This window comes from Helicoverpa armigera, chromosome 12, assembly GCF_030705265.1.
Source record: "Helicoverpa armigera isolate CAAS_96S chromosome 12, ASM3070526v1, whole genome shotgun sequence".
In the NCBI taxonomy this organism is placed as follows: domain Eukaryota; kingdom Metazoa; phylum Arthropoda; class Insecta; order Lepidoptera; family Noctuidae; genus Helicoverpa; species Helicoverpa armigera.
The window spans coordinates 10,568,195-10,584,145 of record NC_087131.1 but is presented as its reverse complement, the minus strand read 5'-3'; the positions used below and the strand labels follow the sequence as shown (position 1 = coordinate 10,584,145).

The following is a 15,951-nucleotide window of genomic DNA, read 5'->3' as shown; positions in this document are numbered from 1 at the left end:
AAGGAAATTTTTAAATAAGATTTATAGAATATATTTCCTCCTACATATTTACATATTTAAATGTGAGCTTAGTGTATTAAGCTCATATTTCAGTATGAGCCGCGTCCGCTACCTGGCCTATTTTCCACAAACAATTTCACCACCTTAATCATACCTTAATAGGGTCTTATTACAACTCTACTTTAGCTGGCCATTAACATAAAATATTAAAAGAGGTATAATAACATAATCTTTTGCACGGCCAATCGCCAAACGCGTTCAGTGAAAACCAGCCCTTACATTAACTTACATAGCCCTACCCTTATCAAATGTCACACAGATTAAATAGCACACAGAAATAAATCGCAATAAATAAAAACAGAACACACTCAACACACGCTATGTAATTTTAATAAAAAGGGTTTTTCTCTCGAATTTCGTTCATAATTTTTCGGCGTCAACAATGAGGTTAGGCTGTTTTTTTGCACTGGTAATGATCTATGGGTGTTGCAATGTTTTCGCTTCGTCCTAATTGGTTGGCGGTGCAGTAATGAATGGCTGGCGTGCGTTTGAAGCTGACCCGTTTATGCCGTGTACGCTTAGATCATTTAACCAACTGGAGTCACCATGAGCACAACTCTCTCATCAAAATAGTCTGCCAATTTACCCGAGGGGGCGAGGCAAAGCTCATAACCATTCTCATACGATAAAATTAACAAATGTAAGGCTGAAACACACATAGCATAGAAGAAGCGGAGTACATTGCAGACTAAACAGTCGGCCAATAGTTGACCCGACAACTGACGGTGTTTATTAAGAAAATCTTGACTCCAATCAAAGTTTTCAGTCGATCTTATACCGATTGATATAAGTCTAAACAAACCTTATGACTGACAAAAAAATTGCAGTGTGTTGAATCTAAGAGTGGCGATTTCGTTTGGCTTTTGGCGGAAGTTTTGACACGCTGTCGATTCCGGTAGGTCTAATGCTCTAAGTATAAATGTAGCCTATGCTTTACCATGTCGGTGTACTCATGGCGTTTGAATGGCGGTTCTGACGTGCATTTCCATGCTTTGCTTACTGGTAAAGGCTTCGTTATGGCAACATGTTGCTTTAGTTCCTGGCTTTCCAGGAAAACTGCTAGTTAAGAGTTGGTTGCGTGGCTTAGTTCTGCAGGATTATATAACTGGCACAGTTAATATTTATAATGAATTTCTACGTTGTGTATACCTATTTAACAAAACATGGGTAACTTATGTTAACTCGATAGATATATGTATACATATAGATACATATAACAGGGAAGTAGCAATAGAGTAATAAAAACAAAATACTTGTTGCAAACTAATTGAAACCATAACACAGTTACCTAAAGTCTGTTTTTGTAAAAAAAACTCAACAATATAAAGAGAATCTTCGACATAATATTGATGCAACTAACTACAATTTATATAAACTAACTTATCGCGCGACACAAACAAGCTAATTAACAATAACTGAACGATAGCGGTACATAAATATCTACAATTCTGTAGAAATTGTTTTACAGTAAAAATGGAGTTATGAGATATGAACAAACAATCACAAGGCATAACAGCCAAGTAATAAAATTGTTACTTGCATAACTAAATACCGATTTACGGCAGTTGTTTTGAATACTAGAAATAGGAAATGCTAATATGAAATTCAATCTCTAGTAAGCATATTAAAAGATACATAGAATATTAGGAATAGCCGTTAGTAACAGAAATTATGCAGCCTCTACCTAATAAAAGAATTGCTTTACTTAAACCGTTCAAAATGACTGCAGAGCGCTGTCAATTAAAATATTAGGCCGTCACCAGACAAACGGTAGTTAAAATTAAATGGAGTGTTAAGTTCGGCCGTTTATCATGCACTCCGGCCGAGGTCAGACGGTGGAAGGGTTAACAAATGACCCGCACCAATCAGGCTTAAGAGAACCCGGCTTTTAACCCTAGATATGGGGTATGAAACGAATTTTAAAAAGCAATTTTCGACAGTCATTTGGGAGGTGCGTTCACATTTGTGTAATATATTCACGCTCACACGTAAATGTTATAAGCAGTAAATCTTTCTATACAATCTTACACATCGGCGCGGCGGGTAGGTGTGAGTGAAATACACGTGCGTGCAAAATGCCTGGCCCACCTACTTGAGCCTGTCAACATGTCTGTTTAAGATTTTTCCTCTGAAATGTGTGGGAAGACATACAGGCGGGTAGAATGAGGAGCAAGATATATAATATTATAGTAACGTGAAAGTTTGGTGCTATGAATGTGGGTGATTTGACGTGAGGTGACGGATTTTGATGAAACCTTTCAGTAACATAGCTTATAGAGGAATCTAAAATGTAGCCTATTTTTAATTCGATTCTAGAAGTAGTCTTTTAATTGACAAAAATACTTAAAAATGCTATTTAAAGAAAAGTTAGTTTAAATGTTATGTAGGTTATCATTTGAAAATGCCACGGCATTCAATGAAACAAGAATGGTTTAAAAATAATTTAGAGAAATACCAACTCAAACCAATTAAGGAAGTTTGAATGCCAAGATGAAATCAATTTAGATTCGATTGGCACTTGAAACTTTGAAGTGGGTTAATCTAAAATTAAAATTAGAGCAACCATTGGAAGAAAGCATGTCGTACATATTATGCAGTATTTATTTTCGTTATAACTTCCCATTTTCTGGAGTTTTGTCTGCATCCCGTGGGAACTACTTCGAGCACTCGGATTTAAAGAAGCCGCTAAAGTGCTACAAATAAACTGGTTCAAACATATAATATTGTAAATATTTAAAAAAATATCAAAAAATACAACTGTCAAAACTATTACTAACATCAAAAGTACCATTAAAACTCCAATAAATAATCAAACAGCAAAAATGTTAAGCCCTTAAATTGTCCCACCGTGTCTTCCTGTACCAAAAGTAAAGGTCTCTCTCCACCAAAACAGTCCTATAACACAGTGTGTCTCCAATTAATTTGATTATACTCCGCAGACTGCGCGTCGCCGAGACGCACGACCTCGCATATCAAATTACTTTCCGTTTACGCTTCTTCATATACAAGTTTACTATTCAATTTTCTGCAGTGTGTACATTACTTGAATTAAAGTTATTTTTCAGGAAACGATTCTACGAAATGTAGCTATATAGCTGTTCTTAAGCTTATTAACTACATATCTATACATCTTTGCTCATATTATAAATGCAAAACTAATTCGTCTATGTCTGTGTTTGCACGCCCAAAACTTTCTGAACAGGACAGAACAGAAAGTCTAGAGCCTGAAAAAGGACATCTATAGGCAACTTTTAACACGGGTGCGGGAAGTCATAGTCCTCTCAGTTACACGACAGTAACTAAGAGTAGTCATAGCAATTTCTTCCCGAATCACTGTCACAAGAGAAGTTACCTAATGTACTTTAACATTAGGTAACTTCTCTTGTTACATACTTTATTCTCAACCTGTAACCTAACACGATACCAAAGTTTATAGATCTAAAACCTAATTCGAGCACATGATTGGTTTGTGAAGCACGTTGTCTGTTTGTATCAATCTGTATTCAGTGGAGATCGGTCGCTAATGCTATGCATAGGTTAAGTTTAGACTTCAACTGATCCAGCCTTTGTACTGAATTAACTACTTGGTATTGCTTTTGGATGTCCCCGTAAATGTGCATGACAGTGTAATACATTGAAGTTATAAAATCGCCGTTGGTCCATAAGATTTACAATGAAGCAGTTCTAATATGTACTGCAGAGAACACATTTTGTAATCTACCACCAATTGTTAGGACATTAAAATAATAGAGCTTGTCACTTAAGAATAAGTGTAACCTTAGACTATTTTAAGAGGAGCAATCAAAAAATATAACTACAGCTGTACCGTCCTAGACCTAGTCGATAAGAAAACCTGAAATTACGATATTTTTTACAACCCTCGTGCTGCCGTTATATTTATAAATACATTAGAATTTTTATTGTGTGTAAAAAAGTAATAACTGACTTCTTCAATTCTATTAGGTATTATTAAATATTTGTTTACTCGCCAATATTCCGCGCAGTGTGTCAGATATTTATCTGACTGGAAGAGCTCATATCCTGGGCCCGCGTGTCATTCGCACTCAAATGACACGGTGATAAGAGGTGTTATTACTTTTAAACGCTGCCCTTATGACTGTTCGACGGATTGGGGGACAGGATAAAAACCTGTTTTCCAACGGAGGACAGGATAAAAAGGTGTATGCCATGTCTATGCTAATATAAATGGGGGAATGTTTGCGACTGCTGCAGAAGAAAGGTAATATATCCATGTAAGTTTGGCTACTTGAGCTAGCGACTTGCTTTATGGGATGTTTTGCTAGGCTGGATGCTGTGGATACTGGAATAAGTTAAGTTTTCCTACCGACATGGCCATCTGTCGCGTGTTTCAGGAACGTAATTGCAAACTATTGGTGCATTGTCAGAGCGCAGTTGTCGGAAGGAAGTTAAAGTAGTAACATCATGGATGATTGTATATTTTCTATTGAGGCATAATCAATAAAGGTATCATTAAAAACTCATTAAACACTTAATAAAGCTATATTTTATGTATTGAAACTATGTTATTACTTAGATGCCATATTTTAATATTGTTCCTTGTTCCAATGTTTTAAACGTGTTTAAAACTTATCAATTTGCAAACAAACTGTTACAAACTTGAAAGTGTGAGGAAAGTCGTTTCGAAGTTTTCATAATAAAAGTTGTGCGTTCAAGCGATCGATGGTACCATGCCATCCATCAACCTTTAGGTTACAATCTTAGATGAAAGAACAAAGTATAAATTACCTATATATATATGTAGTAGGTTTTACTTCTGAGGAAAATTCAAATATAGCTTAGAAATTATTTATGCAAGAGATGCGTCCTGGATGTAACAAGTAACATATGATTGGCTTGACTTAAATCTTATCTCATATTCCCGTCTGCCCGTGACCATGGATGCTGTCAAGCAGTGTAAAAGATCCGAAACGTCGGGATTATATAATATATATTATAACAGCTGAATCCGGTTAGACTGGAAGCCGACCCCAACATAGTTGGGAAAAAGGCTCGGAGGATGATGATGATAACCGCGATAAAATCTCATCTCATATTATTTCGTTACATGCATTTGCTGTAGGAACCCTGTAGACATAAATAAGTTAGAAGATACCAATTTAAAGTGGATGCAGCAATTAAGTATGAACCTTCAATAAAAATATAAATTAACACAGAGAAGAGGAAACTTCGGAACATCTAGTTACAGACACAAAAAGATAAACAGGCAAGCGTTATACAACTTTCACGAGGCAAGTCAATAAAACTTTCAAGAACACAAAAAATAGTATTTCCTATAAACTCAATTTTCCTACAAACTTATAAGTACTAATAGCACGGACTACATGGAAACTATTTAACGAAGTTAGCATATTTGTGCACGATAATCTTCGCAACTACTGGCCCGATTTTAATTAAAGTTCTGACAAGTTTATAATTGTTCAGTTTCATGTAGCTAGCTATGTGTAGATTGGAAGTTTTCACTGTGAGGAAATTATTATGTGGTATTTGTATATAAGGTAAGTGTTGTTTTAGGATATGAATATAAACGAAAGTAAACTGTGATTATAACCATAGAGCGATGCTGTAAAACCAACAATATGTAATAACATCTGGTAAATCCTTAAAAACCCAGGGCTAGGCTTTAAAACTAAAAACAGAATTGTTAGCTTTAATACTAACAACATCATTTAAAATACTTGCTACTCATCTTACATGCCTACAATTTTATAGAATCTTATGTTAAAATAATATAGTAAAAAAATATTTACCTACACCTCACGCACTTGCTAAGCATAATATATTCTTATTTTAATATTAAGTAAGGCAGTAAAACATTTCTAGCGACGGAACCTTTGCTCTTTTATATTTCTTATACTCAATTGTTTCCCGCCTAAGGTCAACAACTAAGTAATTTCCTGTATTAAAGGTACATCAGAACACTCCAAAACTTAAAGGTTCGAGATAAAAGATAGAACATGCCTCTGTATTGCGAAATACCGATAAACTTCTAAATGTTGACACTTTCAATATTAAGCGAAGTTCCCATGAATGGAAATTTTAGGCCAAGTTTAGATAATGGCAGGTTTGCTCAAGTTTTTTTCAGTATTATAAGCGTACAAAAGGTGTTCTTGCTTTTATAAATATTGCTCATATTCTTAAGTGGATTGTTGAATATTCTTAACCATAGAATAAAAGCTGTTTTAGTTTAACTTGTATCCGCTTGTGCGTATTTGTTAATATTGTCACGTTTGCAATCATATATAAACTCACTAGTCACTTTGCGAGATAGAGTGACAAGTGTGTGTTTAAATGTGGTAAAAATAACTGTAATCAATCAAATTATATTAGTGAGGTTATCTAAAGAATGTTCTGCGTCTGTTAACATTTAAGTTAAGATAATTTGATTGAAAAATAATGCTTTCGTTCTAGCTCTAATTCTTTCTTATACAAATAAACTAAAACGTGTTTAACTGTTATTATTCTGAATCCACGTGCCCTAAAGCTAGATAATATTATTATAACTAATTATTCGATTCGAGCAATCTATCATCACGCTAAGTAAACATAACTTTCACGTGTTTTGCACCACGCTGACAAAACGTGATTATGACTGCAAATCTTCACGCCTTTTGAATAGTTTTTTTCTGTTGTTAGACCTACTCAACAGATAAGAAAAAATATTTTATCCGGAACCGGTCAGAATACGGTTGAAACCGTTGGCGGATATACTGTATATTTTTCAGTATTTTCAGCATCGTCTGTCGTCGAGTTATTAGAGCCTTTAAAGGCTGTAAGATAAGAGTGTAGCACGTCTTAAAAAACCAGGCTATAGATGGTGTATTCCATAATTACAAAATCTCTTACAACAAAATAACATGACCACACTCAACGTAAATAAATATTACTCGTATCACAGCCAAAGAAACATTCCTGCCAGCCAAAAAGGCCACAATAATACATATTCGTAAACCGAGCAATTTTTCCAGCCAGGACAAATTCTTACCCCTAAATATTTTATACGGTTATACCCGCGAAGTAAGGAAAGATAGCGGAGATGCCAAAAGGAAAGTAGGTCAGATGTCTTCTTGTAGGTCAAGCAACGTGCGTTAGGAGTGATCAGTAGAACTAACGAGACGTTCGGGTTCCTCGTCAAATCAAAAATAAACTGTCAGAGATTGGTCTTGATTGATTGGTGATTTTATTTTGAAAATATTAGACGAGTTCCATAGAAGACGTATAACGTCGCAGCTAATTACGTTCCTCGGCCTTCGAACCTGTATTTTGGCGCGCTACTTTCTTAAGAGATTTTGACAACTCCGCTAGTCATTTTGTTCTCCATGGTTCTACTTCAGACATAAAAACCTAGTCGTAAAAGACAAGGATTAATTTGTTCTCATATATTATGCTGGAACTGTGTTCAGGTTATTTTTATTATTAACAATAATGCCTTTGGCTTTTAAGAGAACTATTTTTCTCTTTTGTTTTTTGCGTGGGTTATTTTGATACTTATTTTATCACGTAGTTAGGTCTATGTTTATTGTAGTTTTGATAATTATACCGTGGTTTAGGTTTGTGGTGGTTTGGGGTCTATCTACGGTAAATTGAGTAAAAAAAGTTTATTCAAAGATGAATGTTAGAGCCCCCTCTTAAACAGAAATTGTAGATAATTCTGTATGACACAAGTTATTTACAGCCTTTCAAAAAAACCTGACCTACACGACACTACAACATCACACCTTTCCCTTCATAAACAAATACCTACATTTCATACGAACAAACAAACATACTACATAAGCACAGCATTTGTATGAGTGTTGACAAATATCACTCACTCTGTATGAAAGTCACATCGCTCCGCAAATGTAACGAGCGCCACCGCCACGGTTTTTTACTCCGCAACGCCACGCCACGCAAATTACAATACGACTGAGATCGTGATTTACAATTTGCACGAATGATATGAAAATAAATTGTTTGTGAAAAGTAAATGTAATGGGCTTAGCGTTTTGTTGAGTGTGTAAGTCCTGTAAGTCTCTTTTTGTGAATATGGAATCATAATGGTCCTGCATATTCTTCTTAATAATACTTTACACTACACAGGAATCGAACCTAGAGTTTCGACAACTCCAGGATTTCCGCATGTTAGTGTAGACAATATTTCCATCGAATTAATATTACGAGTTAAACAGATCAGAGAAAACCTCAATTTTTGTTTAATTATCGTACTGTTTATTTAAAATATTCTTGACCATTAAGGTACAACTTCTCGTAACTTCATAAAACTAAGTTCTTGAAAACTTCCCTTCGATTGTTCGCAAACTAAAACAATACGAAACTTAAGAGGTAAATCTCTGCAGCTATTAATTGTCCCGGGGTCTGCTCGCGAACGATACCATTTCTTAGTGTAGTGAATGGGTTTGTGAGACGCCCACAAATTCACTAAGAATTTAAGTAAATACTCATATGTAAATTAAGAACTGAATTACTTTTTATTGAAATAAATCATTGATAGAAGTCCCTACCAGCTAACCATTTATCTAGAAATTGAGTGAACTGTACAAGGTTCGAAAGTTCTCATTCAAAACTGTATTGTAAAAGATGTTTCCGAAAGATATCAGTCAAATCACAAATTCAGAAAGTTTGCGCTACGCAGCGCTACGACGTGCTACGAAACTCAATCGTAGTAGTTACTCGAGCGTAGCGTAGTCTCGTAGTCTGTCGAACGGAGAAAAATCTGACTTCATACACTTTGCTTTTGAGTATAAAATAAATAGGATGGATGTATTTTTAATTAGATTATTTCTTGGAAAGCTGTTAATGCATTCCATTTTGTCTGTATTCTTTATTTTTTTTATGTATTTTCAGTCCAATATTTCACGATGATGTTTTTGACATAAAATATGGAAAGGTAAATATTTTCCATATCCTACGGCAGCACTGCACTCGACATTCAAAAATCGAAATAGTAAAAAAAAACAATTTGACCGTCGCTCGTGGTGACGGGTGTAAAAACCGGCATTCCACCGATTTTTACGGTTCACTTGATGAGGGACGGCTTTATTGACATTAAAGGTTTATAGAGTGCCAGATTCCAATTTAGTGGCGCGCGACCGTTTCGTGTCGATAAACTTTGACGGTTTTTCCATCATCCGTCGGCTTGCGATGCGTTAATTGTTTATTTTATTTTAAAGCGACAACGGGCAACCCTATTTATTTCCGCGCCAGATGGAGTGGCTTTCGATTTTAAAAATGTTTACTTTGGCTGAAACGAGTCGGTAAAAAATCTCGGTTGGTTTTGCGGGATTTCGTTCCGTTAAAGTTGGAGCTGTTTTCTACGTTTGTTTGGTTCAAAAGGCTTTTTGCTGAGGAATGGTGGTGTTTCACGAGTATAAACAAAACGTGAAAATGTGGATAGTATACATTCCGTGTCGGCATTGTAGCGAGGCGGTATGTGAGGCCTCACGGCCGGGATGCGGGTTACATTCCCGCATCGCTATATTCATCACTGATGCATCAGTTACTGTTACTTGTTGTAAGTTGTGGGTTCGACCTAGTATGATTCTTCAACAAGCACAATGAAAAAAAGTGTGTTATTGTTCTTGGAAACAATATTTCAAAACTTTTGGTAAGCCATTATGTTTGTGGAGATTAAACTCATCCGCAAATTATCTACACAGTTTTAATTACATAGAAACACAAAAATATTTTCATATAATTAACCCCAAAAATAACAACGTTTCATTAATCAACTTAGTTGAAATTAATCCACCCAACTTTCGAAAGTATTAAATGAATTCATAAATAAGTTTAGGAAAATAAAATGCTTATGTAGATATTATTTCAAAACTCTGCCAACCCGGTTTTATTTTTAGCAAATTTTAAATCTGATTTAAGCGCCATTTTCAGACACACAAAAGGGAAATTTAAAACTTTATCACTGTTTCAAAAAGTCTGTTGGAACTATTCCCACTGCAGACGGACAATGTAGGGTATTTAAATCTCTGCCAGAGAGGTACCATTAAAAAGTGCTAAAACAGAAATCAACGGTGAGCGATAAAAACAGTCCCTACCGCTCGCTTTTAAAAAAGTTTGCATGTCACAAGATGTAGCGTTTCTGCTATATGAATTGATTAAGAGTTTTCTGTTGTTACCTAAATAAGACTAGATTAAAAATAGCTTTAGTATATGAGATCTATACATATTAATATTATAAAACTAAGTTTGTTATTTGCTTGAATGCTCATACCTCAAAAAGCCCATTTATCGATGGGAGTACCCTTCTTTTTTGTCTGCATGAAGAAGTTTCCACGGGTGGAACCGCTGGTGGAAGCTCGTTAAAATTATACTAGTATTCTTGTGAGGCTTTTATTTTACCTCTTTTCGCTTATATTTTACACAACACCAGGAATTGTGTCAAATTCCGTGCGGGGGTCATCAACGGAAATTATAAGCTGTCCACGACGTAAATCCAACCTATCTGCACGGTGGCCTTTCACGGTTTGCCTGCCAATGGCCACGGCAATGACAACATTGCCACGACAATGACAATATTGCCACGAAAATGGCAACATTGCCAGGAAGCCGGGGTTGTGGCTGTACGTCTAAAGGTAGTAATTGTACTTTGTATGAATGAAGATATGGTACCTAAATGTTTTTTTGTGTAAAAACTGTGGGTTTTGTTTTAGCTGTTTCCGAGGTTTTGATTATACTCAATTGTTGAGCATGGTTAAGGTGGATTTAAATATTGTGAAATATTAAAAACAAAGAATTCTATCGAGTCATAAGAAAAAGCTTCTGAAATTGTTTTGATTTGTTTAGGATATCATCCGACTTTGATAATGGTAGATATTGTATATTTAAAAAAAAAATCTAAACTAAACTGCTAACAACCATAGACAAAATCTTGTCTCAAAATAATGCATTTAAATAGGATAACTGCAATCACAATGTGCTTTTATTTATTTTGTTTCTAATCCAGTAAGGTCCAGTAAAAGCTTTTAATGTTGATGTAAAAAGTTTACTGATTAAGTAGTTTTTCTTCTTATTTTTGTTCAAAAAAGTTTCGGACTTTTAACTTTTTCATTAATCCTAAGTTAAATTGCAAAGTTAAACTTTTGTTGTAGACTTTTTAGAATAGAATAAGTACACTGAAGCTTAACTGCATTTACAGGCATTTTTTATCATTCAATTAGGAATAGGTAAGTAGATTTATAAGGATCGATTTTCATTCGTGAAAGACATTTACCACAACATTTACCGCTATAGTTTTTATTTAAAGTAATTTAGTATCACACTAAAAAGCTCTAAAATCAAAACGATAGCCGAGTAGAAAAGCCGGAGCTCTGCCCTGACCTGCTGGTTTTCAATTACGCAAATTCCCCACTTTTCCTCACCTTTTTTCCTCATAAAACGTCAGCGAGGAATGTGTCTACATTTGGTAACTGTCTCCTTCCCATATTACGGATTTATATGAGCGACAAAGAAAAAATGAGGGTCTCAAACTGTAATTTTATGAGAACAGACATAAAAAGTTCAACACCTACTGAGTTTTATTGCAAAAGAGATCTTTGTTAGTCGTCAAACGGACAAAGAACCTTCCGCGAGTTTATCTCTTTGTGATAAGGGAGGTAAAGGTTTTTTTAGAGGGAGTTAATATTTGTTTGGTGGTCTTGTACGCCAGGATTTTGTTACTAAGCAGTTTGTAGTATAACTAACATTATCATGACAAATCTAGACTTACCAGCTTTACAAGGATCCATTCCAAGGTCTCCAGAGTCTTTGTGTTCATAATTTGTTGACAGTAATTCTTCTATTGTGAACTTATGTGGCTCCTCCCTCCCCTCCACCAAACTTACTTCGAAGGTCGCACACACTAACATCGTCAGTACCGCACTGACCGCCGCAGCGGACGCACGTTTATGCCGAAAAGTCATCACGTTAACCATTTTATTTACACTGAGTTTGCATATTATTATGAACTAATGGATATTATCTGAAACAAAGAAAATATTATTTGTTAAATTACATAAACATTCAAAATAGAGTGTTTATTAAACTAGCGGCACGCGCGGTTCATGTTAATCTCTATTCCAGAAGCAATTAACTCAAGGAGTAAATAAATTAATTAGGTTCCTTTCAATGGATAAAATTACACTTCAGTTCACTTTAATTAATACGACTGTATATAAAGTGCTATTCAAAGGTTGTACAAATACCTACATGAAACGTTCCCAATTCATAAAACATTGAAATTGGAGCAAACATGATCTAAAGATTGGGATGAAAACGTTAATGGTATCAAGCGAGGACAAATTAATCAATTTATTGCTTAAACATTAAATCTTTGGAGTCAAAGACTTGATTGATGAAAGGAACTGATTTATAACTAGGTTATGTACAAAATATCGGTGCTATATTGAGAGAATAAAAGCCAATGTATTTCGATTTTCAATTAATCTATATTTTTATTTCTGTACACGTATACCTACATATATACGAACTTATTTGAAACAAGAATCAGACCATAAAACCTTCACAAATTCAGATTAACAACACATAAAACCCACTGAACAGAATTCCCTTCCACTAAACGTTGGTACATTTAAAGCGTAAACAAATAAAGTAGGGAACCACAAGACATCGTCCGCCATTAGCAGGACTAACCACAAATACTGTGGAACTACGGGAACTAGTGAACTAGTACTAATATTTGTTTTTCTAGTTCAGTGTTTAGAAGTAGTGCCTCTTAAGCTTTGTTTAGTAGTTCAATTGTGCTGTTTAATGATAAACGTGGATCCGAGTTCCGATGTATTTATTCTACTGGTAATGCTTTGCTGTAATTAAATTGAATAAATGTTTTATCTATCTATCTATCTATCTAATTGAAATCGCTGGAAATGTGTGAATTTTGTAGAAAATGACTAGAAAGCCGTCTCGTGTGGTAATGATTCGTTGTAGTTTTAAAATCATGTGTAACAATAATTCACATTGCCCTGAAGTTTTATCATTTGTCTTCACTGCGCCGAAAATATGAACCCAGATTTCAAAATATTTACGAAACATTACAAGTAAAGCTATTAATAGAAGCGTGTTCAATAGTGTTCGGTCATAATAAAAAAATATTTACATCATAAAGACAAGTCATGCTTGTAACAGTAACTAAGATAAGAAGTTATAAGTAGTCCTGGTAACACGATGAAGTATATATATAGTTATTTTTATATCGGCTGACATTTCAAGCTCGTTCAATGGCGGTTCAATCACCTACACGTGTAAATAAACCGCCAACAGGAATTTAATTTGTTTGTAGCTGTTCAAATGCCACTGTTGCGTAAATTACATTAGAATATTGTGCAATTACAGTGTTGAACGGATGTTTAGTATAGGTGTGAACGTATTTCAAATGAAAAGTGCTGTGTAATGGTAGATCATATTATTATTAAACAGGAATATTTTTGTATAACGTGACTTGTCTCTCGTCTTTTTTTACAGCATACAAGCAACATGAACAATAATAAAATCAATTAAGTTTTACGACACATTTGTAGTCTTCTAAACGTAGCCTGGGCAAGCTTTTCGGAATTTGTCATGTGGAATTTCTTGGTGGCAGAGCTTTGCCTAGTGTCCATTAATTTTGTTCCTATTTCTTGGCAGTAGAAAGCGGCCTTCTCAGAAAATGGGACTTAAACAAAATGTCAAAATTGAAGTAGGTACCTACATACCTAAGCGATGCAAAAACTAACATACTTTTCCAAGACAAAAATGTCATCTCATGTCATGTTAATGACCTCATTAACGATATCGGTAAACAACGAACAACTCATATTTTTTAAGCGAAATTAATCTTATCTCTTAACAAAGGGAACATTAGTAGTATTATAATTAGTCATCCGTTTCAAAGACCAATAAGTTATCGAAGTTAAGTTAGCCTTAGAACAAATTAAACAAAGGTCGTGCTTTAAGTGGCACACACAATCTGCTGTCTATTTGTTAAAAACAATCTATTTCGTACACAATGAACTCTGTTTAATAATTAAGTATTAATAACTACATTACAACAAAGAATTGGGTTATATCTTCGAGGGAGACAACAAAATAATATCGATAATTATGCGATGATTTTTCGGGTGCAAATTAGCTCAGTCAACCGGGCAGCTATTTTATCTACTATACCATAATAAGTTATTCCTGTAAAGGTCATTCTTAATTTACTCCATAAATACCATCTGGTCAACATGCCATGAAACCATAGCATTTATGTATACACAAGGAATATAAGATTACCTACGCGCTTTGAAAGGGCCATACTTCCATTTCGACCCCCATAAGAGGGAACAGACTCTAATAAATAACATCGACGTCTACTCAAGACGTTTGCACATACCTAAGACTACTCCATACACACATACATACATACAAACACGTATATAAATCTATGATGATGCTTTTATCTGAGAGGTCAAGGGGCCGACGTCAAAGCCGAGCCTCTAACCTATTCGCCGGTTCAAGTGGCCCTACGTACTTATCGCCACATGGAAGATGGTTATTTTTACCCGACTGCCAAAGAAGGAGGGTAATGTTTTTCGAGTGTATGTAAGTATGTAAGTATGTATGTATGTCTGTTCCTTTGTGACCTCCTGTAGCCTAAACGGCTTGATGGATTTTGAAGTATGAGGTATCGTTAGATTTGTCTTGATTACGGGAGTGTCATAGGATACATTTTATCCTAAAAGTCCCACGGGATATTTTTTCTAAATTTCCCTTTAAAAAAATATGTATGCGGTATCATTAGATTCATTTCAATCACGGGAGTAATTAATATAGGATACGTTTTTTCTCAAAATTCCCACGGGAACATGTTAATTCTGCGTCAACGCAAAGCAACTCATGCGTTAGCAAGCAAAAAGCGATTCTTTTGGCGATACAATCACGTCGTCTTGATCAAATGCATGAACGTCGTCTTGATCGTCTTGAACGTCGCATTGGCGGTAAATTTATGTTGCGGAGTAACATCACTCGTAATCTAAAGCCAAATGTCGTCGAAATAATTTAAAATGGTACTTACATATACATAGTCTTCTACATCTACAACATTTTCGTTAAATAAAACAGCTAAAAGTTATAAATAAAAGAATTATTATTAAAAACAAAATACCCGACTGCACACTAAAAAGAGTAAAACAAGCCCCACAATAATATTGATCAATACAACTTTACTGAATATAATTTATAAATATTGATGGAAAGCATCGCAGGCGGGGACCACCTTGACCGCCACCAACGAAAATTCTGCTAAATGGTGCACAACCCAAATGACTATAAATGAGCCTCTGTTGGTCCCCGCCTGCGATGCTTTCCATCAATATTTATAAATTATATTCAGTAAAGTTGTATTGATCAATATTATTGTGGGGCTTGTTTTACTCTTTTTTTAGTGTGCAGTCGGGTATTTTGTTTTTTTATATTTTATTATGGGGAACGGTGGTTCTTTGGTGGGCTTAAGTAGTTCTTGTTTTGTCTTTGGATGCTATTTTTACGTTAGTAAGCATGTTTGTAAATCCGGGTAGCTGCTGATAATTGGGATAACTAAGTAAGTACTGCGAGCATACATACTTTTCTTGTCTTAAAAATAGATATCAAATACAACGGCAAAATTAAATTATGTGTCGTAGTGGTAAATAGGCTGTTACTTGTTGTGTGTTAGTTGTTAAATGAAATGTTCATAAAACTTCCGTTTCTTAATAGAGTTTTTTAAGGCTCCGAAATTTTTGTGACCATTTAATTCAATATCTTCGTTATTCATCGGTGTTTTCAAATAAGAAGCTGAAATCGTTTTTTTTTTTAAAAAAAGCTCGCTCCTTTTAGGGCGTA

At 34.9% G+C, this 15,951-nt stretch overlaps 1 protein-coding gene across 3 annotated transcripts in view; it reads right to left on the bottom strand.

Annotated features, from left to right (window-relative positions):
• LOC110374330 (tolloid-like protein 1) overlaps positions 1-15,951 on the bottom strand; it is an 85,630-nt gene that overhangs the window by 46,385 nt on the left and 23,294 nt on the right. For all 3 annotated transcript variants that reach the window (XM_064037163.1, XM_064037162.1, XM_064037164.1), the window contains exon 2: positions 11,822-12,073. In XM_064037163.1, the coding sequence (XP_063893233.1) occupies positions 11,822-12,026 (205 nt within the window). In that variant the 5' untranslated portion in view covers positions 12,027-12,073. The remainder of the gene's footprint in view (positions 1-11,821; positions 12,074-15,951) is intronic.